General features: G+C 27.2%; 1 protein-coding gene across 1 annotated transcript in view; it reads right to left on the bottom strand.

The window, feature by feature from the left end:
• LOC129956562 (double-stranded RNA-specific editase 1-like) overlaps positions 1 to 26,817 on the bottom strand; it is a 30,388-nt gene extending 3,571 nt beyond the window's left edge. Inside the window, exons 1-10 of the mRNA XM_056068494.1 lie at positions 26,254 to 26,817; positions 20,621 to 20,798; positions 19,320 to 20,421; positions 13,275 to 13,425; positions 12,492 to 12,681; positions 11,731 to 11,824; positions 10,594 to 10,746; positions 7,773 to 7,882; positions 5,422 to 5,604; positions 1,917 to 2,154 (exon numbers count right to left, since the gene is read on the bottom strand). Of these exons, the coding sequence (XP_055924469.1) occupies positions 1,917 to 2,154; positions 5,422 to 5,604; positions 7,773 to 7,882; positions 10,594 to 10,746; positions 11,731 to 11,824; positions 12,492 to 12,681; positions 13,275 to 13,425; positions 19,320 to 20,421; positions 20,621 to 20,798; positions 26,254 to 26,619 (2,765 nt within the window). The 5' untranslated portion in view covers positions 26,620 to 26,817. The remainder of the gene's footprint in view (positions 1 to 1,916; positions 2,155 to 5,421; positions 5,605 to 7,772; positions 7,883 to 10,593; positions 10,747 to 11,730; positions 11,825 to 12,491; positions 12,682 to 13,274; positions 13,426 to 19,319; positions 20,422 to 20,620; positions 20,799 to 26,253) is intronic.
• Positions 26,818 to 27,951: the final 1,134 nt, after the last annotated feature.

Below are 27,951 nucleotides of genomic sequence, written 5' to 3'. Positions count from 1 at the left end.
AACCAATGGCAGGCTTAAAAATTAACGAATTCATTGTCAAATGCATCGAAAAATTCAACTAAATGTTTACAGTCACAAAAAATTTTCCATCTTTTTATTGTGAAGGAAGCCAATCAATATAAAGAGAAGAGAAATTTATAAAAAGTTTGTATACGATAAGAATCCAAACTACCCAATAGATTTTACACAAATATTATAAAATAATGAGGTTTCTATGAAGATTTCTCGACAATTACATATAGCTTTTAATAAATAATAAAAATTAACTAACTCTATAAACAGATATACTGGCTTACGTAGCCATTCCTACTAAAGGAATATTTCAAACCATTTTATTTGCCTCTAAGCAATGTTTAAATTAATTTTTGTAGATAGGTGCATAATAAGTTATGAAAAATTAGCTTCTGAGGTATTTTAAGAACAAAAAAAAATTGATTTTCATTTTTATTTAAAATTAAATTGTAAGCAAAATGGAACTTTCTGTGTCATTTTATATCAAAGTTTTTTTTATATGCAAAGGTCAATAAGTTTTTAAAAACTGCATTTATTTACATGCATGTTGGCAATCCACAATCTTCAAAACATTTACTTTCTCAAATGACAGTTGCATTGAGTACCTATAAACAGTTGATTTCATACGTAATAACTATAACTGTTGTGATGCTAAATATTTGTTACAAAACCACATTCTAAACATCTTTATGAAAATGAATATATATATCAGACACAGCATAATTTAGGAGGGGGGGGGAAGGAACTTCATAAAATAATGTGTTGAGCCAAAACAAACACCGAGGAGTAAATTATAATTTAAAATGAATTAAAATATACAAAAAATGCTTGAGATATTAAAAAATAATGTAAAATTATTATATAAAAATATTGATTTCAAGAATAAAATTCAGTTTCAAAAACGTTAAAATTTGTATTTCTGCAGAAAAGTGTCATTTCCTATATACCATATTCATAGATAAATAATTAATAATTTTTAATGTTATACAATTACACTAAAATATTTTCATCTCAAACAGCACTAAGTATATCAAATTGCATAAAATGCATTTTTATATTTTATGGTTTAATACATTAGCACAAACAAAAGCTATAGTCATCTAATTTCACACATAGAAATTATAGGCAAAAATTAAAAATAAAAACATTAAAAATAATTTATCTTAATCATGGTTTTATTAATGTTACCTGAAGGCAGGAGAAGGGAGAAATTGCTGAAGAATATTAGAAATGTTTTTCTTAGCTTTACTTAATACAGGGGTGTTTGTGGGACCCCAAAAAATCCCCTGAAACTTTTACGGACTTACTACCGACATTTTGGAGTTTCGAGAAGGGGGGGGGGGAGATGAAAAATTACGATTATGAAGTATTGAATGACCTAATTATAAAAGTTCAATGAATTAATTTTTTTGCAAAATTAATAACCATTAATTTTGCAAAATTAAGACCTTTGAACCCAGGTCACGTGATCGCACATCTGGTCGAACGCAGTCTCTCCCTTTTTTTTCTGCCGCGCCTACTTGCCGAAAAGAATCCAAAAGAGAATGTCCGAGAACCGGAGGAATGAGTCATAACTCGCAATAAGGAAAGAACAAAAAAGAAGTTTTTTCCCCCTTTTCATGCATTATCACTGCCTTTGGAGAAAGAAAGGAAAAGTTTTCACAACACACACTGACCTTGCGTTTTCTGCTTTCAAAGCAAACAAAATTACCCAGATCAAAATAAATAATTCAATATTATTCCTACTTCCTTTTGAACGACGATCCCCGGAATTTCCGGGTATCGAAGTTCAAAGTCCCCGGAGCACAAACACCCCTGTTAATATCAAATGTTTAGATTTTAAATGGAAAACTGACATGAGAATGAAAACAAGGTGCTTATGTATTCTAAGAATGAAATGCTACCTTTCGTCAGAGGTACCATTAACACCGCTTGTCAACTCCGGTCGTTCATCCTCGTGGCACCAATTGATGCTGTGGGGCTTGGTTTTCTCGGTCTCACGCGAAGGCGTGCACACGATCACTCGGCCCAGGTCCGGATGATTCAGGCGGTACCCTTCTGGAAGGAGCTCATTTAAGTCAGGTTCTCCCACAAGCCTACAACAAACCGCTCGAGACAGATGCCCGTGGTGGTATAAATTACCTGAAATAAGAATATACAATATTAAATAAGACTGAGAATATACCAAATGTATTCTTGTTTAATATTAAAGCAGTTTTATATACATACTATTTTATCATTTCAGTAATAAAGATTAGATATATCAAAGAAATTATAAGAAAAGTTAATATTATAAGAAATTTTACTTTTCTATATCCATTTCAATATTTTCCAGTTACAAATGATTCTGTGATAAAAATTCTTTTCCAAAACTGTAGGTCATTAAAAGTTTAATGTAAAAAACAAATCACAGTGAATGATGTCAAAAGATAAATATTAGAATATTTAAAATATGTTTTCTATCAAGACATATGAAGATTTATTTACATTATTCACTAAAAAATGTACACATAGATTTTTAAAAATTGGCATAAACATTTTAAGTACTTTAAAAGATTTTAAAAACTAACAACGGTGATATTTTTAATTATTATCGGGGATATTTCATTTGGAAGGAAAGATGTGCAAGATTTGATGTAGAAGTGGAAACACTTTGATTTGAACTGCTTCTTTTAGGAGCCAAAACCCATTTAGACTATAATGTGAAATTTGCAAAATATTTGCTTGGATTTTCCCAAAATTATAAAACACTTTATAAAAAAACTAAAAAGGTACAGTTATATCTTGTTACTAGAGATAAATACAAGCACCATCACACCATTTTGTACCTTATGGACAATATTTTTCCCATAATCCTTGAGACTAATACAACTTTGAGACTTCCGATATACAATATTTTTTTTAAAATTACAAAACTTTGCATTTTATATGAAATGCAAGATTTTGAACTGCTCTTTTTAGAATCGAATTAAATTTGAAAGAAGGTAATTTATATACACTTGATTATAGTACTATAAACCTTTGGATTAACAGACCAGGTTTATAATATTTTATTCTTGTATTTTCTTGACAGTAACTGTACCTACTTGGATGCAGTCATTTAGGAAAACCAGGCTTCATTAAGAATCATAAGGTATTTTCATTTGCACAAAGTTAGTTTCCATATATGGTTTTATAACCTATTTTATGTTAAGCCATGTACCTTGGCAAAAGTTATTGGCTTGGTTTTTTTTTTTTTTTAAACTTTTTTTTAACTGTAAATTTTAGTTTATTATATTATTAGCTTCCTTTGGCAAAATAGATTAAATACTCAATAAAATTTTCAATTACATATTTTATACAACTGGATCTTTTAATAGTTTCACCAAGAAAATATTTTTAAGTTTCAATTTTGATGATCATAACTCATATTATTCTTATTGTGCTACCCTAATCTGTTCATTGTACTATGATTTTTTTTTTTTTTTTTTTCCTTATTTTTTGTCGGCTCCTATAAAATTTGATCCTCAAACTTAAGCAGAAATAATTAATCTTCAATTAATAAAAAACTTAAGCTGAAACCAAACTGAAGTCTTAAATGCAAAATAAAATGTTTATAATTTATGCATTATCTCAAAAAACAACTCAATAAAAATTCTTTGATTCATCATAAAATTCAGTTATCGTTTTACTTTCAAAAAGATTTAAATCAGAAATATTTTGTTTTTGTTAATAAATACACTCCTGAAGTCTAAAATTTATATAATCCTTTCACCCTAAAAAAACAGAGAAACAGTCCAACTTTTAAATCAAAAAACCATTTCTATCTTCCATGACCAAATCTGACTCTTTTATGGAGTTATGAATATCATTAAGACAATCAATAATTTCATTATTTTAGGCCAATCAGCCTTGGAGAAATTCTGGGCGCTGATTGGGGTATTTTCTTCAAGACTGTCAATGGAGAGGTCTAAAATGAAAATTGTGTGTTTATCGAAAAGATATTCAACTTTTCATAATTCAATCAATCACAAAAAGAGTAGAACATTTTTTATTTAAAATATATAAATGTGTCAAATATTTTATTAAAAATACTCAGGACTGAGAAATATTTATTGCCTCAAACTGTATAAAAAAGTATTCTTTAAATCACTTACACTATTTTTCTTAAAAGATGTACTTGCCTAATATTAACTGTTTAAAAATTACATATCAAGACCCGATTAGAATCGACATCCTGCATATATTCATAAACCTTATTGACCTTAAATACTACAGAATTATTGAATCAATATAAATATTTTAAAATTAACAGAAAACTTTTCTTTTCACTTCTTTTCTTTGTGTGTGTGTGTGTGTGTGTGTGTGTGTGTGTGTGTGTGTGTGTGTGTGTGTGTGTGTGTGTGTGTGTGTGTGTGTGTGTGTGTGTGTGTTTCAAAATTGATATCATTGAAAATATTTTTATTATTTTAAGATATAATAAAAATTATTTTTTTACAGTAAAATTTTTGAATATCAGGAAAGTTTCAAAATTTTGCTTCATTTGTAACTAAAATTCTGACAAAAATTAATAATGCTTTTAGGTGCACATTTTCACCTTTCAAAATATATATATATGCACCAAGTTTGGTAGTTCTAGATCTAGTCTGTAGAACACCACTGCACACAAACACACATTCATGTTTATTACTGTTCGTTTCAAGATTCCAAGATTAGCACTTTTAGATACTGACACTTCATTAAGGAGAGGTAAGCAGAAAAATGAGCAATTATTACACCTCCTACTTCCATGAATAATCTGAGTTCATTCTTTTACTACATGCAAACATCTCCTTTCAACTTTCTTCCCATCCTTTTTTTAACAAAATCTTCCTGATGCATGTGCAAAAGTGCTGAGTTTCAGAATCCGTGGAAGAATAGTATAAATAAAGATTTATTGATGTTATAGGTATATTAAAAGACTGCATTTCACACTTTCTACATAAAAGCTTTTTTCTTTGTTACCAGCAATTTAACTTTCGAAATATTTGAAACAGCAGTACCATTTTGAGTATTTGATTTCTCCTTTCCATGTCAAATCAGTGATTGCTGGTTCCCCCCCTTTTCTAATAAATATTGTTGATTATTCTACACTTAAAAATGTTAACACCACGTATTTCACATTGCTTTTAAATTATAAAACAGGAATATTTCTCTTTGGAAAGTGCAAAAACATTTCAATTTCCAACCTTATTTGTATGCAATATATAACAGAAGAATAAATTTGAAAATAGATAATATTTCTTATTTCAAATGCTAAGGCAAAAATTTTATTCCAAAATGTTTGCTTTTTTTTTACATTGTTTGTCGAAATCATTCTAAAAATGTTTAAATGCCCTCTGCATCATCAATCCAAATAGCTTAAACATCTTCAATAAAATCAAACCTTACCAAGTGTAACAGACTGCAAATAAACAGGTTTCATGATGTGACTGAGAAGTGCTCCCTGAAGTCCCAGGACATTCCAACGTGCAATTTTATCACTGCAGGACATTGTCCGCAGTTTTTCACCCCGGAGGATAGCATCCCAACTCTGGAACCTGTATTCTGTATCAATTGGGATGGTTCCTTCACCTAGAAATATGAGAGAGAAAAAAATCAATCTGAATAATTCATTGCAAAAAAAGATAAAGCATAATTTATAAAATGCAACTTATTGGGATTTATGCAACATGTATTTACAACCATTATTTCACAAATCTGCAAATTTTATATTAAACTCCTAAAATTCTGTAATTCTAATCTATTTAAATTATATAGTAAAATTAGCACTTAAATATTTTTTTTTAATTATACAGAAGTTATTCTTTTTAGGTATTGTGTCAAAGATTAAAAGATTATTTGCAGCCATTATATCATTGATTAAGATTATTTGCAGGTACTGTCAAATTCAATATTCCTTCTATATGCCTTGTCTGAAGAGTATTTTCCCCCTTTTCTCTCATAGAATGGTATTTTTGTACTTAAAATAATGAAATGTAATATTACAGCTTTTCAGTACTGGATGCTCTATTACCTGGTTTCAGGTACTGACTTCCCACAGATCTAATTTAATTTTCCAGTAATAAAATATTTACTGAAGGGTTAAGTGATAATTCTCAGTCAAAAAATTTACATCCTCAATAAGTCCAGACCATTAAAAAAAATGTCTTATTCCTCAAGAATGAATTTCCTTGCAATCAATGGAGATCCAAAGTCAGTTTTAAAATTCCAATACTATTATTGATATAATGTAAAATTTCATTTAAAAGTGCTGAACTTTTCAAAACTTTAAACAAATCACAAAATTGAAATAAAGTAGTTAATTATCTCTACACAACCTTGATGCATAATCTAAGTAGTATAATTAGTAAAATGCTAATATTTCTTATAGATCAATGTGGGCTGACCTGATAGAACCCATGTACTTCTCAACACAACAGTAGGTCCAAACTTTAAGAGATTATGAATTTCGAATAAATTTTTAAAGTTGTGTCTGAAATTCAGCTTTTTATTTACTTTTAATTAAAAAGTTAATTAAAATTCTCATGATAAATTATTTTTCTCTGATAATTGCAAGTTTTTAATTTAATAATAAATCAGTTTTTTAAAAAAACTCATTTTTATTACTACACTGAAAAATTGATTTTTTAAAATTAATTTCAAGTATTTTGTCTTTAAAATTCATTGTGATAAATATTAAAGAATTGTATAAATTTTTCTATAATCACCGAGCATATGTAAATGAATTAAGTTCTGATAATATTGGTACATTACTCATATTGTCATGGAGAACATACAATATACAAAACTTCACAATTTAAACACTTAAGAAATTTAAAATATATTCAATCCTCATATATGAATAAAGCCAAGTTGAAAAAATTATGTGTAATAATTATTTGCCAAGAGGACATTTAAATTGCTCTGATAGAAGAAAAGCTGGACAGAATGTAAAATGCCTGCAAATATTATTTTACCTGCAAATACTATACCTGTTTTTATCCAGCAAAATTAACCAAATCCATGAATCAAGTGCTCGAAAAAAAGATCTCAATAGCATGCAGTGTTTTGAGATGGTCACTAACTGCGGCCAACACTGTGAAGATCAGACAAAAAAAAACAATACTTGGCCAATGGTATATTGAACCTGTAAATAGCATTTCAACCATAGATACTGTACCTGCAAATAAAGTCTTATCCAAAGGTACTGTACTTGTAAATAATGCTATCCTTTTCACAAAGTTTTTAATACTGTTAAAATTGTCAGTAGATAAAACTCTTCTAGATTCAATACAAAACAATTTTGACAAATTTATCATGTGCAAGTGATGCTGCAATCTTCTTAGACGTGTCATAAATATGAATGTATATAATTTTTCCCCCTCTCAAGAGAATAACAAAAAATTAGCTATACTAAAAATCTTCTTTTAAAATAAATCTTCTTTAAAAATCTTTTAAAAATCTGAAAAGTTAAATTCTATTAACTAAAGCTTTTGGAAAATATTTACATCATAATTTATTCAGAGCTTATGCTATGGATAAAGAAACCAATTTTAAGACTGAATACTAAAGACGCCTCAGCTTCAAGCTAAATACTTTATAATATGGAAGACTGAATATACTATATCATAACTGTAGGTATCTATTGTATACAAGTGTCTGTCCTATAAAAGACTTGTACTGCACTGCAAATAAAGTACAGAATAATGTATCCTGGATATTAAAAAGCATTCCCTAAGAGGAAGAGGAAAAAAACTAACCAGCTTCCATTTTAGATCTTAAAAGTCCCTGTAGACTCTTGGTGAACACAGGATGATGTTGACTATCATTGTCATCTGGAGGCTCTACTTTTTCGCCAGGTTTTAAATTACTAAAAAAGGTTAAAAAAAATAAATGTAAGCTCCACACATTCATGCAATAACAAGTGGTCATTAAAATTGACATCAAATTTTAGATTTAAAAAAAATCAATTCAAGTTATAATTTCTTCAAGATGATTTAAAATATATATTTTCCAATTCATTTTTATGATATATGGATAAACTGACTGAATTTTTGTAACAAAAATGTTGATTACAATTATCCACATAGCATTCTGGAGAAGGATAAGAAAGATTAGTAACAATAATTTACAAAAAATGAAAAATTAAATTTCACAGAAATAAGTTTTACGACAGAGTTAGTTTGAAAATCTTAACTATTATTTGCAAACATGTAATAACTTTAAATCAAGGGTGATTGACACAATATAATCAAAAATCCTGAAAACTATCATAAGTTTAACAAAACACTGCAATAAATAAAAATGAAAAATCGTCAATGGTTTATACACTACAAAAATTCCAAATCACTGAATAGATTTTCTTTAAATTTTACAGAACTAAGCAAGGAAATTAAATTTTCAGAGCAACTATAATTCATTGTTCATGACTTGATGATTAATAATTATGCTTTCATATTTTAACCTTTAACCTCTTGTGCTAAAATGACATGTTATGCATACCTCTTTTGGCAGTTTTAAAAAATAATTTTGTATATTATAATTTTTAAGTCATGATATGTAACCAATATTTTATTGTTAATTATTAGGTTTTTAGAGCACTTGAAGATTTTCTATATTATACATATTATCGTCAACTTACGAAAACCTTTATTTTATAGAATATCTAGGCATTTGACTGAATGCCAAAAAACTTGTTTCAATGCATGAAACAATTAAATATTTCATACATTTTCTAATCATTCTATAGAAACTAAATGTCAAATTGATAAAGTATAAAAAACCATTCCTGATACAAAAAACTTGTTTAAAAAAACTTTGACGAGATTATATTGAATGGTGGATTCAGTAAACACGACATGCTTACTGAAGAGACTTCTGCTTCTGTGACATGCAGCTCATATTTAAAGGACACCAGTTATGCACATGCATGCACAAAGTGTCACCAAAAAATTCATACCATCTGTGGTCATGCTAGTAAAGATGATAAAAATGATATTTTGCACGCTCTTTGCTTCTAAACTAATAAGTTGTTTAAATAATAACATTATCATGACCTTCTTAAAATTTGCCTCAATGACATGATTAGGTATTTTGACCCAACTAGGAAATGCTATATATAATTATCTACATAATCTACTATTTCATATACTGCCTAAAAATGCCCCAAATTGTAGAAGATACTTGGGTATTATATAGAATGCCAGATTTCATGCATTACTGGTAACAAATTTAATATAAAAAGTTTTTTTAGCAATTTAAATAAATTTATTTGCATGTAAGCTGGCATTTAAGTGCTAACATTAAATATATTTCCTTGCATGCAATTAACAACCGATTCAGTCCATTAATTCCCAACTTAAAGCATCAATCTCAGTGTATTTATCTTTAATTAAGCTGAAAAGATCAATAGCGAGATAATTAAAGTAAAATCAAATTCTAATATATTGTTTTGGGGAAATCACTAAATAACTGATAGTGAATAGTTTTGATAAGTGTTAAAAGTATTTATAAAATATAGCAAAATATAAAAAAATAAAAGGTGTTTTCATATTCCTTTGAGTGTTAACAGGTTATTATGTGATCATTGTAACTCATGCTATATAATATTTCAAAGTTTGCCATAAGCTGTAAAGTGTCTATGCATTCTGGTGATCGATCTGAGAACCAAGTTAAAAAATTAATTACCAAGGAAGAAGGCTACAAAAAGGGAAAGTGGAGAAAGTAGCAATGGATGAAAATATAAAATTTTGTATTTATATATTGCACTTAAAATCATCACTCCAAAATTTGTCTTCAATCCAGGTTTACTCATTTTTCAAAAATTATACAAATACTGAAGTATAGACATGAAGATATTTTTTATCCAAGCAACAATTATATAAGCTAATTGCAAATACTTAAGATTATAAATGTTACAACATGCATATAAACACCTAATTTAAAAACAAAATTAACTATCAAAAGAAATTAATACTATATATATGTGGCCGAAAAGGCATTTTGAATTTTTAAACTTTGCTTTTATTCCCTCCCGGAAGGCAGAGCATATGTACAAGCAAGAGGCAACAAGGTATGTCAATCTATAGCACAACACAAGAGCAAAAAGAGCAAAGAGTGACAGATATTTTCTCCGATAATTACATACCATGAGATTCTGATAGGGAATTCTTTGCATGTGTTGATTTAGGTAAGAGGAAAATAGATATCTTAAAAGAATTTCTTTAGATTCGCAAATTTTTATGTTCTCACTCTGAGTGTGGAAAAGTACAGATTTACGCATTTTCACAGAACTCACATTAATCAAATAAAGGTGGGATTGGATCAGGAAATAAAAGATCACTTTAGAATTAAGTTAATATAGGCTAAATTAAGATAAAAATTAGGAAATTTAGGATTTAATTTATATTTTAAACATACACATATACATACATACATACACACATACATACATACATACATACATACATACACATACATACATACACACACATACATATATATATACAAATTAAATCAATACTTATATTAAAAAGGAATTTATTTTTTAACTGCAACAAAAATTATGCAGAAATCACTTACTGCGTAAATAGAGCTCCATCTCCACAAGGTGCAGTGGAAATATACAGATGAAAGGATACATCAGGTCTGATTTCAAGCTTACCATCTTCTGTTGGCTGGAAAACACCATGATCCTTGCCATGCTCATATGTTTTCAGTTGTTTGTACAAGAATCTGAAATAAACAACATAGAAATAAAGACCTTACTGATTTTTAAGATTTTTCAAGAAGACAGTAGCAAAATATTTAAATAACATTCTTTAAAAAAAACTAATGCAAACAAAATAAAAGGTGAACATTTGCAATCAAAATTATGGTTACTGAATTGATAATAACTTAAAAGTATTAATAGGGAATTTCACTTTTATATAGTAAAAATATTAGAATAAAATGTTTTTTTCTTTATCATTCTTTAAAACGAGCAAAACTATAAAAAAAATTTCCCAATCAACAAAAGTTAGAATATGCATATAGCCCTTAATTTTTATAACTAATCAGCTGTTATAAAGTAAATACAAAACATTAAATTTCGGTTACTAGTGAATACTTTTTATCTTCACAGATTTATAAAAGCATTTGTTTCACTTATCAAGTTAACCGAGACAAACACTTCTTTAAATAGCCAATTTTCTAAACTTCAAATTGCATCACTAAAATTACATTTACTTCACTGATCTTAATATACAACAGAATTCCGGATACTCCTCTAACATTTATATAACTGTTCTGAGAGAAACTGCTACATAATTAACAGTAAAGCATTTTCTTATTCAATTTCAAAGACAACTTGTAGGCAGTGCAATCAAAAAGATATACATCTCTATTAATAATAAAAATCTGTATGTATGTGTGTGCAAATGAATATATGCATGTTGCAATCAACAGAACAGATAAATCTAGAGCTGCCAAATTTAGCACATATTTTAGAGGCTGGGAATGTACACCTCAAAAGCAATTATTTTGAAATTTAATTAGAATTAAAAATTAAGAAAGTACTTTGAGTTTCCATATAATATATATATATATATGTCAAATGAAGCAGAAAAAAAATTCTACACAATTTTTGGAGAAATACAATATTAAAAAATTTCACATTAAAAAGAAATGAGGAAATATAATATGAATAATGAAGAATTCTTATAAAAGACTTTCAGATACCTGAGAAAACCTCTTCGTGTGATTACTTCAGCATGCGAATCATTTACAACTAATCCATCTTGACTCAAACCTTCACCAGTTATGCATCTATTGCCTGCGGAAATAAAATAGTTTACATTTCTAAATTAACTAACATCTGTTATTGCAGAAGATTGGATACAAAAGATTAATTATCTTTTAATGTGGCATTTGAAAAATAAAGCAAAAGAAAATATATCTTGAATTTGCTTTTTCCTAACAGACATTAACTTCAAATGGATTTAGATATTTCAAATATTTCTAAGAATGAGAAAAATGAATTTACATTACAAAACATTCAATTTAAATAAATATTTGAACTATTTCCAGACAATGACCTCCATATGCAATTCTATTTTATTAATCCTTAAAAGGGTTAAATTGTAAACAATAGATTAAAAATTAAAACAAATGTATGGCTTGTAATTTAAAACAAATAACTGTTTATAAAATTATTTTTAAATTGGAAGATTTTTCAAATAATGCAAGACAAAATGATAAAACATGAGTAATAACTACTTTAAATATTTATATGTTAAAACCATGATTCTAAAAAAATGTTGCTCCAGTCAAGGCTAAATTTAAATGTCATTACTATGCAAATGCTAATATTCATAGTTAAGAGAGTTGTAGCTAAGATTTTTCAGATTTTATCTAACAACTTGATAAAAGAAAAATAATCTAAAAAATGATATCCAAATAACTTAAAATTTTTTTTCTTATGCAAATTACATAATACTAACCAGTTCCAAGGCATATCACAGTCCCCCTGCAGTCAGAGTCACCTTTTTTCATAACAAGAGCAGCCAAAACTTTACGACCGCCCATGTATTCTGGAACCTGCAGCACTCGTTCATTAAAAGTCTTGTGACTTAAAGCAGCAATCATATCAAACTGACTGACCACAGGTGGAAGTTCGTTCACTGTTTCTGGCTGTAAAAGCAATTCGATTAATTCCACATAAGAAAACTTTACTTGTATCTCAAAATAACTTAATCCAAGTTTTATTATGAAAGATAAAAGGACTCCTCTAAAATTCAAGAACTAATCATACTTTATTTTTCATTTCACACTAGCATCCATTCATAATCAAAATCATAAAATGAAAAGCAGAAGAAAAATGCTGGTCAAAAAAAAAAAAAAAATTCTGGTATTTTAAATCTTAATTAAATGACAGAATACAAATAGAACTAATAAAAAAAAAGCTCTTAAATTCAAAGGATTCACAAATTTCTAGTTTAAAAATGTCTATACTCTTCAGTAAAAAGAGTTCCAAATGTGAGAAAAAATAAGATTTCACAAATGCACCAAAAAAAATCTATTGAACAGACAGAGAGAAGAGTAAACAATACTATGAAAAGATTTGTTTTATAATCTCATGAATCCAGCGATAAGATCAAAAATATTGCATGGAAGTATGAGTCAAGTCAGATCCAAAGTTGGAACAAGTTCTTAAAAAATAAAACTGAATTACAATGCTAAATCAAAAAAAAAGGGCTATTAAAAATCAGAAATGAAAAACCTACACTAGTAGCTAATGAGCTAAATTTCCCAAATCCACCATTGGCAACAAGACCTCTGACAGCCAGCTCTGCTGCTTGCCGACGGGCATCCTTTTTGGTCTTGTCCCATGCTGTGGATAGTTCTTCATCACCCATGTATGCTACAGCTTTAAACCTAAGAATTACATACATATTAAAAACTTTAAAAATAATTTATAAAAAATAATTAAAATAAATAGAATAAGATGCTAAATCGCTATGTCCACAAAAAAATTTCATTGTTCTAGACTCATTGATCAGATAGAATTAGTAGCATAAAAAACAGGAAAAAGAAACTTCAGAAAAAGGACAGAATGAATGAAAAACTTAGGTGAAAATACTGGAAATACAGAATAAATGAAGAGCTTTGCTTCCAATATGTAACATGCCTATATATTTCCAGAGTGAGTTTGACCTACTTTGCCAAACAAAGACTGTGATCGAATTGAACACTATGACAACCCTGCCCTACCTCTTTCCAATTGGCAATTATTGGTGGATAAAGTGTTCATGTTATCAATTGGGATAAAAAAAATCCTTATTTTATTGTTTCTATAAGATCTACATATAAAATAAGTATGTATTTTGAAAGAACTGGAAAATTCCTATAAGATGACACCATTTTCATCAAGACATCTAAATTTAAAGCCAAATTACAAGTTCCAAAACCTTGATGAAATCAAAATCTTTAATGTTGTATACCGCTACTACAATCTAGTTTCAAAATGTCAAATTTATCAAAAATTCCATTCCATTAGCTTTTAATTGAAGCTACAATAAAATTTAGAAATTTAGTCTTGTTTGAAATATATGACTGAAATTGACTTTCATTAAAAATGAAAACCCGTAAAAAGCCATTGTCATTACCAATTTTGATTTTCTATTTATCTTAAGCCTGTTAAGTTGAAGATAAACAGAAAATCTAATTAATATATAATTTATCTAAATTAGAACAACTGTTATAAGGTTCAAGAAAGCAAGTTTTAATCCAAATAAGAAAAGTTAAATAATTACATTATAAACCCACAATGGGGGAAAAAAATCAAATATCTTCATACCCAAAATCCATTTATCCACCTTCTTTTCATTTGCAGACTTTAATGAATATACTTCCAAGATTGCATTTTTAATAATAAATTACACATGAAAGACAACATTTCTCTAAAGCTGGAACAACAATATGGTTCACTGTAGACTCATTTGAAAGACTGATTTGATTTCATATAATGAAACAGATAAGTTTGGGGTAAATTTAACATATTGCAGCTAGAAACTTTTTAAATTGGGATTATTTTTCCCCCTGACTATTAGCATAACCAGTTTATCTATCATAATTCACAAAGTTAGAGGATAGGATTGCCATAATGTTTTATGATAAGCATACTTTTCTATCATCTAATTCAGCCATATTATATATATAAAATTTGTTCACAACACTTGAAAATATCGGGTTTCTTTACAATTTTTTCTCTTCAAAGTTAAAAAAGATTTATAACATTAATGCTCATAACTTGATGAGAAGCGATGGAAAAGAATTCTGCCAACATGAATTAGCATGGGGTGATTGGGCATGAAAGAATGGTAAATATAAGATAAATTACTTGAAATTCTTCACACAAAGCCACAAAAAAAAAAAAAAATCAGTTTTTGTGGAGAGGCAGAACATTTGCAATCCGTTCAATAACAATTATTATGTTTCCAAAGAAAGATTTTAAAAAATAATAAGTAGAAGAATAAAAAATGGTATTAATTATAAGAAACAGGAAACCCACATTTGAAGCACATTAATTCTTCAAATTATAGACATTTTATCTTTTCTCTGATTATTCTTACTAATAACTTATTCTAAATCGGAGTATTTGCTTCTACCACTTGAATCAAGTGGTAATCACAATAAAAAGATAATTTTAATGTACATGCATTAAAGATAAATTTTACATCCAAGGTGGATATATATATTTAATTATTTCGTACAAAACTTAAAAGAAAAGGTGGGAGGGGAATACCCATACTTTTGTTATTGTTTGTCTTTGAAAAGCAATGTTATTTTATCTAATTTAGTATTTTCTTTTCATTAACTGAATTAAAGATGTATAAAACAATCAACAATGGAATAAGAAAATTTTAATTTAAAAAAAAACATGCTAATATTATAGCTTTTAGTAAAGTACAATGAAAAATTATATTTTCAAAACAACTAAAACATTTCCGCATCTTCCTTCATAGATACATCGAAATAAAGTATTCTTTACTGTTACAGAAGATTATATGAAAAATGAGACCAAAAAGTGTCATTTGTGTAAATACATATTTGTACTTTTGATCACTTTTTTCATATCATGACACTAAATAATGTTTTCTTTTAAAGTTATTACACAATATTATGCTAGGTTGTATTATTACTATGCAAGAAAAACTGCGAATAATAAAATTTATATTGACCTTGAATGACTATGCTTATTCCTTATTTCGTAAATCCCTGCTTATGCCATGGATTTACGAAATATAGATTTTTTTTGTGTTCATACAATAGATTAATGAAGAAGCTAACATAAAACTGACGGATTTTACACTGAACTGATATTTTGTTTAAAAAAAGCTTATTCAAGAAAGAAACCTAAAATAAACTTTTTATTCGATTTGGACCCCCTCTGATGTGGGGACCTGGGACAACTGCCCCATATGTCCCTGCTTTAATCAGGCTCCGCACTTGATATCACAGCTAATACAACTCTCAACAGTTATAATTAATGTAATGAGAAATATTTCAAATAGATATATTTTAAATATATATATAGATATAATATGAAATTTTGAAGGCAATCCTTTCCATGCTAAAACTTTTATAATTTTTATGGCACCTTTACATATATAAAACTTTTTATTATATACCCAACATGTTCAAAAAGATTTTAAAAGTTTTGAATTGCAAGCAAAATTATTCAAACCTTATTGTATGTTTTATTTATGTAAATTCCATATTTCGTATTTTTGTAAAGCTTTCTGATTAAAAAATTATACTGAAAACAAGTTTATATTTTTTTTTTAAATTATGACACTGAGAAAAAGAAGATGTGAAGCACACTGAAGAAATGTATTCAGGTACTCGAAAATCTAAATTTCCCAAGATCAGACAAGCAGTTATTTTACAGATTTACTTTCTTTTTAGTTATGTTTATTTACTAATTTGAAAAATAAGTTGTATTTAGAACTACAAGATTTACTACCAATAATTTAAGATTTCTTTATAATGTCATTTAAAGCTTCCTTCCCCCTCCCTTCAAATTATTACAGCATAATAAAATTAACTACAATACATGGTCATAAGTTAGATTTAGAATTATAATTCCCCTTCTAAATACAACTTCCAATTCTTTTTCCCTCAGTTTCATAAAAGCACTAGAAAAGCAAACAAGCTTTAAAGGTAATTCAAAATCAATCCAACAGGAAAAATTCAAGGACAGCAGACATCATTACTCATGAGATCTGAAGCCAACCAATGAGGATGGTCCATTACACCTGCTATTCAATAAATGTTCTTTTCCAAGCACAATTTTCTCCCACTCCACTTCTATCATTTTGTTTATGGAAAATTTTTTACTCCTTTGCTTTAATGCCATTTTTATATTATGGGCAATTAGGTTAAAAAGTAATATCTATAGTTCAGGTAATGTTTCTACCTTTCGGATTAAGACACTAAGATATTCCATTTAAAGACGCTCAGATATTCCATAGAAATTTCACCTAATTCAGTAAAAGTCACTATTATTCCACTCAAATTATTTCAATGCAGAATTCTTACACAGTTTAAATATATTAATAAATGAAATGCATTCAAATAAAAATTTTAGTACAGTAGTTAAGCTTTTGACAATATTGACAAAATAAATTTTTAAAAGATTTATTAAATTTTTTAAAATTAGATTGCATTTTTTATTTGATATAAAATTATTTAAATTGAAGCTCCAAAAATTTAGAAAGAACTTTAAAACCATAGCTAAAATGTAGGATTATATCTATCTTAGCCCTTATTATAATTATTATTTCTTTGAAGACAAAGATTGTTGGTTTTCTATCTACCTAAAGAGTTAATACTTTTTCCATCCCTCTTAAGAAATAAATTTATTACTTATAAATGTGTCGAATTGTACAAGAAATATTGTCATTCAGATGATTATGGAAGAGTAGTTAAAGAGGATAAGTACAATTTGGATCTTAATTGTATAATAATTATACTAGTCCATATACCAAGACAGATATTCTGCTAATACAGCAACTGCTTTGCTCAGAAGTAAAAGATTGAAATCTCCTGGTGCTCCTGCATAGGCATGAGAATATTTTAAATAAAATGAAAATATAAACTATATTCCTATGATCCTAAAATAAACTCACTGTTATAAACTGACTTCTCTCAACAAATATGTTTAAAAAATGTTAAAAATAACTCAAATATATAAATCAAATCAGAAAAATATTTTTACCTTCTCCCCATATAATACATTTTAAAAGTTTATTAATTAGAAGTATTTCTCTTTAAAATATAATTTAAAAACTCATCTAAAGTATTATTAAATAAAAACATTGCTTACTGTTTATCAACTTGCAGAAAAAGTCAAGGAAAAAATATTATTATCATAGATTTACCAAAAATGCAACAAAATTGAAAATCAGATACTAATAATGTTTCATTGAAGAAAATATCCCACCCTCGTCTGAATTTATATTCTTTTATTATCAACTAGCTCTACAACTCAGAAAATACTAACCATATCACAATTCACTGTACTGTTGCTACCTTGTTGTACAATTTTGTACTGTTGCTACCTTGATACATCACAGATCTAATAGTTTATATTTAATACTGTAAATGAATGTACAGCTCAAAAGCAAACTAAAAGTATTCCACATACGTAAAAACGAGAAACAGTAGTTGCTAGACACTAATATTTAACTGTGGTGTAAACATTTTCCGAAAGCAACCTCTTTTCAGCGACATGAAGCTTCAAAATGCATCCAATGACAAATTGCTTCAAAATTGTAAAATGACAAACTGCTCATAAGACATAAAAACACAAAGTTGATTCAATGCAACATACAAACGTTTTTTTTAAAAATCGATAAAGGTTAACATTGGCAAGTTTTATTTACCTAGGAGGCTTTTCTTTACAGCTATAACTTTTTTAAAAATTAATGTCTCCAAATTTTCAGCAAAAGTAAATTTCAGATCCATAATTAAACATTAATTTATAATTATTTACTTTGAATATTTCAAAACAAATCATTAAGCATTGAACTAAAAATTAAGAAAAAAAACCTAAGCAGATTTTGAAATATTTTTTCAAAAGAAAAAATATATTATTGATTATAATATCAATTTTGCTCTCCTTTCATAAAAATTATGAATTGAATAGGTAATTTTCACAAAAAACTCTTTAAGCAATAAGTTTGCATCCAATTCGCTAAAGGACATAGCCCTCTAATTTTCCAAAAAAATTAAAGATAATAGAGTATCAATCCATATATTTCAAAGCATTTTATCAGGAAAAAACATTAAAAAAAAATCAAGTGATAAAATTTTAAACTTATATATATATAACAAGATAATTCAGTGAAACAAAATCATTAATATATTCCAGTAGCTGTTCTTATACAGATACTTAATATGTTTTTTTAACTATCTTGTATAAAAGAAATAAAATACCTACAATAGTATGTTTAAAGAAATAGAAAATCCTAAAGAAAGTCTTTTGGAAATATATTAAATATTATGTAACATTATAAATATGAATGTTACGCTACAGTATATGAAAATGCAATGCATCTGCTTTTCCAAATATGGGAGGAAAATTAAATAAAAATAAAAATTATATAAAAAGAATTGTTTACCTGAAAAAAACCGATTGAAAAAACTACACAAATAATAAGATGAACTTAAATATCACATATCAAACAATCTTATTATATGCAACATCTTTTCAAAATTTAACATCATGAAAGCTAAAGGAAAAAAATTAATTTTTTTAGTCATACCTTGGATTATGTGGTGGCCCTTCTGATAAGACAATTTCTACCTTTGTATCAATGTGGTTTCTTTGTCCGTATTCGTACAGAGCACTAACAGGATTTTTCATCAGGGCTGCAAAACTATCACTGTTGAGGACATCATTAACATAGTGAGCAGCCGAGTTTGGTTCGGGAAGTTTACCGGCTGCAGCTTTTGCTGCTGCCGCAGCCGCCTTCCGAGATGCATTTCCAGATTCGTTATTTTGTCTAGAATTTCTTGAACCCATCGGGCGTCCATTGACATGAGGAGTGTCATTGTCTGAAGGAGATGACTTGGATGAACCAGAACCCATCTTGCAAGATTCGTTGTTTTTGGTCATACTTGGCGTCTGCAAGGAGCTCATCAAATTCATTAAGTCAGGAGTCATCGGTAACGATGCAGTGTCAATGGAAGCTCCGTCCTGATAATTCTTCAGCAAATTGTCAGGTATATCACCTCCATTTTTCATATGAGACCTATTAGGCTCAGCGTACGCGTTATTCGCGTTCACTTCGGAAGTCGATTCATTCGCAGAGCTTGACTCCTCATATGACAGGTTGTTTGGCAACAAGCCTTTTACTCCATTCTTGTATTTCTGCCGGCCACCTAATGGAGTCAAAGGCTTTGTGTATTCAATTTCTTTTGGTGCACAAGTTGGTATTCCATTGTGCATAAATGTTTGGTCTTCCCGCTTGTTATAGTTGACATCTGTTTGTTTCACAGTTTTATCGATACTGTTGACCATTTGCTCTCCTAGTTGCCACATAGGTGGAGATTCATTCACTTTGGTGACCACTCCTTTTTGCTGTAATTTATACAACAGAGGATTAATCTCCTTTTTATTATTGAGTCCAACTCCTTTAACAAGATCTTTGGTATGTATAGCTGTTTGAGCCCTTTTCAGATAATTTATGATACGCAATACAATGTCATCCTGTGGAATTGCATTGCTTTTATTAACAACTGTGCAAAACATGGAATAATTATCTTGAAAAACTAGTCCTAAAGATATTAAGTGTTGAAGAGCCATTTTCACAATATGTTCGGGAAATCCCAATAAACTGCACAGAGCTTTGGATGATAATGGACCTATATAGACGAGTCAACATTTTCTCATATTAAACCTCCAATAAAAACAATCAGCAGTTTTATAAAATTCAGAAAAAATTACTTTTTTACAATACAAAATATTATAATAGTTATATATAATATTTCATGCATTAAAGAATAAAATATCAAAAATATTTAAAATGATTTTTAAGAAATTATACAACAAAATGTTGCAAACCTTTTTGTTTGTGCAAAATGTTAAGAACTGCTTCAGCAGGTTTTGACAGAAGTACTGACGGATTAATGCTACTCCCAGCATTTTGCATAGGAAAAGTAGGTGCCGTAATCTGACGACCATTAAATGACTGGCAAAATTCCTCTGATGTGCTACTGCTGACTACTGTGTGATAGGCAACCTGAAAATATGCTTATACTTTAACAATTTAAAACATTTTAATATAAATTATGATTTGCAAGAAATACAGGCACAAAGTAATATCAAGATATTTTACTCATTACATCTCAAAAACAAAACAAAAAAAATACATACTAAAACAATGAAAATAAGTTATTATATCAGAGAACTGATTTTATTGCAGGTAAAAATACCTACAATAATAAACAACAATTCAGCAGAAAAAAATTATGTATTTATAAATTTCTTTTTAACTATAAAGAACTTCAGTTATGAAAATAAATTTTAATTTGCTAGTTACTAATTTTTCTTTGAAATATTATATTGATAACTTCAATTCTGAAACATTTACATTTTAAATATAAAACTCATAATAATGAAAAAATATTTTAACAATTTGCTTTAAATTTTCAAAATATATTTCAATGCTGTATAAAACAATGATTATTTATTTATTTTAAGAATTCATAATGCTTTTATTTAAATGATATTTATTAAGTTTTAAGAAATGACATTTACAATTTGCAGAATATGATAATAAAAAGTCTTTAATAAAAATAGTTCACCATTAAAACAAAATTTACTTTACTATATAAATATTAAATGTATGCTTAAAGTTAATTGTCTCAAAGAAATAAATAAAATCATCTTTATTAAAACTCGAGGAAAGTAATAATTCTCAAAGAGAAGAACTGTATAACTATCATATCTTCAAAACCATACACTTAATACTGTTAACTATATATAATTCAGAATACCACTAATTATATACAATTCAGAATTGTAGTTTTTTAGGTTTTGTACCTCTGCAATTGCATAATTAAGATGTTGAATTATGAAAACTGTTATAACATCATATATAATATTCTGTATATCTATATCATCATTCTGTATCATCTATACTTAACATTCTGCTGCTATAGTTTCAACTATTTTAAATATAAAAATAAAAATTCTACAAATATTCTTGCAATTACTTGAGTTTTCAGTACTGCTCAGTTTTCAGCATAAAGTAACAATATTTATGAAAATTTGTAAACAGTAATTTAAACAATTCTACTTACAGATTATATTTTACAATAAAGATAGTTAAACTTCATACTTATAGCAAAGGATTCAATTTTTATCCTTTTGAATAAAGACATTTATTAGTGAAACTTTACAGTTAAATAGTTAAGATTATTGTCATAAGGTGCATTTCTATATTTTTTTTAAATAATTATGTAATATAGAAATATATATTTTTTTTTAATTGAAATTAGGAGATTCAAAATTTAAAATGCTATTTTTCCAATAAAATGAGATATATACTACAGCATATTAGATGATTAAATTTTGAAATTTCATTTTATGTTACAATATTCCTTCTATAAACATGGCTATGGCTTCATAAAATAGAAAAGGTAATCAATGCATAGTATTTTTATTTATCAAAATAAAAATTCATTTTTTTTTTCTTTATTTCTCCTGCCAGTAATGTTAAACTTGTTGTTGCTATTGAACAGCTTCATCCTTATTCTATAAATTATATACGAGTCTAAATTCATTATATTAAAGGCAGGGAGGGTAAAATTTGCTTAAATTACATAATTCTCCTTTTAATAATGTAAAAGTTTAAGTCTAATATATAAGTAATGTAAGTAAATGTAAGTAATGTAAGTAAAAGTCTAAGTCTTACAAAAATCAGTATCAACTTCAGTATTCAATATTTATAAAAGTATTTAAATTAGTTATTCTTTTAATAATGCAAAAGTTTTCTTCAAACTAGTTTGACACAAATTGAAAAACCTAAAAAAAATCTGGAAATCTTGGATACAATTTTAAGTACAAACATCTGAAAAAAATGTAATGAAGTACCAATACAACAAAATTAAACTAAATTTGGAACAAAAAAAAGAAAGAAAGAAATGCAACATTTTTGCAAGTTATTTTTTAAAAGCAAAGACAAAAAATTTAGATGATATATATATATATATATATATATATATAAAGAAACTTTTCATTTTTATGATAAAAAATTACAGAAAAAACATTGTTGATAAAAATAATACCCATTAAAAGCATGAAATTTATTCTATATTTAGCCGTAAAACAGCAACAATAAACCATATTTGACAGATTATGGCTCCTTTTTGTTGTTTTATTAAGAGAATTTAATTTCAAAACATTGCTTTCATACATATATCTTCAGGGAAAAAATTACTAAAGAGCCGAATCGTTAAACATGATTTTTCATACTTGTTTGCATTTTTAATTATCATAAATTCAGAATATCAATACTAGCACAAATTTACTTAAAAGAATATTATCTACAATCATTGTTCAATATAGCTAAATATTTCAGTGTTATTATTTTTACAAAGCTACTTAGAAAGAGTTTTTTTTATTTATTTATTATTAACTTATATATTTATTTTTATTTTATTTATTTATTTATTTATTTTGGATAAAACCATTAAGGCAAGATCTCAAGCATGTATACTGCCCATAGCTCAGAAAGAATTACAATTTGAATATTACTATAATATTTCATCCACTTAGATGAAATTAGTGATCAAAAACTAAATATAATTTAAACAAAACCAATGCCTTCTTGTTTAAAACATTATACAAGCTAAAGGCCAAAAATAGTAGATGCTTTTAACTTTTGCTTATTTTTTTTAATAACAGATTCTAAAACAGAGCTGAATGTAATCATTTTTCAATATGATGTAATCAGATTGAATATCAAGCTCAATAAAAGCTTAGGAATCTAAGAAATAAGAACATGATTTAAAAGCATAATTTTAATTCATTGATAAAATTCTGAACATTCTGTGACAATTAAGACTTAATTTTCCCGAAAAAAGTTTCATATCCTAAATCATTTCATATCAACTTGGCAAAAGTATTTCTTCACATCACTTTTATGAAAGATTTATAAAAAGTAATGCATACCTATATGGTAAAAAATGGAAAAGTATATATTATTAAATTAAAAGTATTAAAATTATTTGCACAAACTAATATATTAACTTAAAAATTGTATTTTCCTTATTTTCTTAAAAGTTCATCAAGAATACCTTCAAAATGCATTTCTTCTGAAATCTTTTTTAAATTAAAACTAAACAAAATTTATAGAAATAAACACTGAAATAAAATCTTTTTACTGATGAGCTGTGTACAACCATAATTCATAAGCTGGGGTTTGCCAGTTTTTTTTTTTTTTTTTTTGAAATATTCAAGAAAAGATATGCCCCATATTAACTTGGTGCTTTATTGAAGGCAGCCATCTTCTTATGATCTGCATCTTTCAATCCACCACTTGAAATGGGCCTGACTGTAAAGCCCTGCTACCAGGTAACAATTCTATCAAAGGTGTATTGATTAAAACTCTGATTTTGGTTCATGATCAATATTATATTATGAATTTCCATTTGATGTCAATATTATGTAGATAAGTCTATATATATATGCAGCACATAAAACATGCTGGCAACAACTGACCCATTTTAGACCACAGGTAATTGATACCTGTACTATATTAGAAGCCACATGTAATCTACACCTGCGCTATTCATTACAAATTACATGTGAACTACAATATTTTTAACAAAAATAATGCAATAATATTTTTAAAAATTCTTCTAAAATTTAAAATACTTTTAAATTTTAAACTTTAAAAAATATCTATTTTTCTTGATTTCTTGTTAAATATAGATTTGCATAAGGAAATAAAATCTAATTTATAATTTATGATAAAATTAATACCATTGCAATGTGTGAATTTACACATTACTTAGATTTGAAAGCATTGCAAATTTTTTAAGAATTTCTTTTTGTACTTGATACTGTAAATAGGTATGAGTATATTTTAGACTTTTAAAAGCAAATAAACTTCCTGAAAAATTCATAATTACTAATGTTCATTTTATTTCATTCTTGAAAATAATCATTTTAAAGTAAGTTTTCATTAGATTGAAATGCAGGGGAAAATTGAAGATTCCTTTTACAAATTCACTTTATTCGGTCTTTAAAATAAACCTACGTTTCAACCAAAATTGATAAATTCTTTTAAGGAAGATACAGAAAAAGAAGTATATAAGTTTAGATCACATTTATTTAGCTTTACATTTAAAGTGAATAATTCATGATCACTTTAGATGCCAACTTAATAATAAGAATTCAAACTCAAGAATTTCAATATGTTTTTTTTTTTTTTTTTGCAGACTATTTACATTATAAAATATTCATATAAATGCTAGTTTTCTAACTTATGAAATATGTTTTCTGATATTTATGGACCTTTATGGTAAACAGATCCACAGATATCCATGCATACAACATCCAAAATGCAATCTTTCAAAGGTAAATGTTTCAAATCCATGTTCACAAAATTCTCTGATAAAGCTTAGTCATAAGTGAATTTAATACTTTAAAAATATTTTTAAAAAATACTCAAGCTCCAAAACAAAAAATTTTCAAAAAATATCTATGAATTAATCTAGGTCCATTTTGCATTTCATTTTTAAAAATCAATTCTCTTTTTTTTTCTTTCTTTTTTTTCCATTTACAGAATTTCTAGGGGGAAAAAACAAAAAGTTGAAAGAAAATTCTAAACCTAAGTTTTTAAAAGTGAAAGCATTTTAAAAAGCAATCATTATTCAAAAATTATTTGTCTTCACAAAGAATTGCCAAGATTATACAAGAACAAGTTAGTAGAATTTCATAATATTCTACATTTTGAAGAATATTTCCCATGATCCTTAACAAAAAGCAGAAAATGCAATTTGCTTTAAAAAATTTAGCTTTTTATGAGACAAACTGACTTTACGACAGCATGATTGCAAAGAAATCTTAAGACCTGTTTAAATCAAATTAATGAATTTCACACTTTTAAATTTAACTTCAGAATTTATTAGATGAAGTTTTAAATACTAGAATTTTAATTCTAGTATTTTATTCTCAAGTAAGTTTTAAATGTAAATTAACCGAGTAATAATGTATAAAAAGAAATAAACTTCAAATGAATTTAAAATATTTTAAGCTATGAGGATTAAAGCCAGTATTTAAATGTTATAAAAAGATCTAAAAATATCATTAAGATCAAATAATTTTTTTAAAAAGTAATTGCAGAAATCATTTCAGCTCTTATAAGTTTTCATTTTTAAAAAAATCTAGACAAATCAATTATGAAAATCTTCAGAAAAGATAAAATAAACATAGAAAAATTAGTTAATGTTATATTACTAATTATCGTTTCTTTTGTTATTTGAAAAAGAATCAATATTTTTAAGAGTATTTGTTGAAATTGTACAAGGTGTTGTAAAGCTTCAGTCAATATTAAAACATAAAATTTCAGCAATTTTTCAATATTTTTCGACAGTGTAGCTCCGATATTTCATGATAATACATTATCAATTAACTTTTGAATAGAAAAAAATTCAAACTTGCGTCAAAAATATAAAAATACTTACCAACTGCTCCTTAACATACATTGGGTCGGACCTATTATTTTCCACTGAAGATAAAACGGCAAAATTATTATTTTTGGTGATACATGGCATAACGCTTTCATCTTTCAAAGTGTAGTGATAGGGAGTTACATCTGGGACAACGGGTGTTTGATTGTACCTGTCATATAACTTGTCATTTACTCTCCAAACTGGAGGACTTTCTACTACTTTCTGCAGAATACCTTCACTTCTCAAATTATACAGGACACTATTAACTACTTTTTTCGGCTGTTGTACAGCTCGGCAAATATCTATTAATTTTACATCTTTGTGGAAGTTAGCCTGAAAAAATTCTAAGAGCTGCCGTCTTAAATCGACATTAGACATAATTTTGACAGGGTGGGTGAATGAAGCTTAGCTTTAATCGAATCTCAAAGCTTAGCTCTATGGTATTCGAGTTACTTTTCACATAGCATGCTTAATAGCGCTTTTAATAAATTAAAAACAACACACACACAAATCAGTGCAGCGACTAATGCATACCAACAACGCCAATAGCGTTTAATGCGAGAAAGCCCAGTTACAGTGAAAGAAAGAAAAAAAGCTCCTGTACCATGTATTGACCCATCTAAATTCCTATTGGCCTAAATAAAGGTCGTGTTTTTGTACTAATACTGAGCCGCTACATAGTGACAACAAACCGTTGACAGATTTGTTGTCAATATAAATAATCAAAACAATAACAAAAATGATGCATTATAAATTACTTAAAAAACTTTTGGAAATAATTTTGTATTCATTTTTCAGAATACTATCTTTACTTCAACTTGTGTTCTAAATCACTAATTATTATCCGATCAAGAGATCAAATGAAATTTACTATTTGAAATGCAGAAGCTCATTCCAAAAAACTACTTCCTATTGCATGTTTTTGGAAGTCTTTTTCAATAATAATCAAATGGATGAAAACAAATGTAAGGAACAAATTACGGCATTTTTGATAGAAAGTCACGTGAATGTGTCGCAGTTGGATTGCAGATTTTGTGATTGTGTAAAAATGAATGAATGGAATTTAAGATCGCTATAAAAAGCATCAAATATAAATGAGTATTAACATATTACTGTTGATTATCGAAATGGAAAGAAAAATTTTAATGTTTATATTCCCAGAAATTTCTATAAGGATTATAACGGAAAAAATTAAGAAACCCTAAAGAATCGCTAAGAAAGGAAAGAAAATTTCGGAAATATTGTTTCTAAGGCATATTAAACGTTATCAAATACATGCAATTTTTATATTATAAAAAGTAATTCTTTGAAATATTGAATGGACACCGTAATATCCGTTTGATTTACAAGGATCAAAACAGATTTTAAAACGCAAGGGTGCAACTGAGAGAAATGAGATGAAATGCTTCTATCATAAAAATGTTTGGACAAAACAAAATTTACTATTATTATTTATTCTGAAATTCCTGCTAGCATAACCCAAATAGCATGCTAATATTGTACAAAATTATAAAATTTGAGAAAATATTATTGTATCTTATTAGCACAAAATACTGAACAACATATACTCTGGGAATATAATGGAAAGCTGACTAAGGGCAGTGCTACAAAGAGATCAATTTGAAAACTATATTTCCCTAGTTACCAAATAAATAAGTTTGTAAGAAATACAAATTCTAGGAATGAAAATATAATAGGACAACATTAACA

This window comes from Argiope bruennichi, chromosome 2, assembly GCF_947563725.1.
Source record: "Argiope bruennichi chromosome 2, qqArgBrue1.1, whole genome shotgun sequence".
NCBI classification, from domain to species: Eukaryota; Metazoa; Arthropoda; class Arachnida; order Araneae; family Araneidae; genus Argiope; species Argiope bruennichi.
The sequence above is the reverse complement of the archived record's forward strand: the minus strand, read 5'-3'. Positions and strand labels throughout refer to the sequence as shown.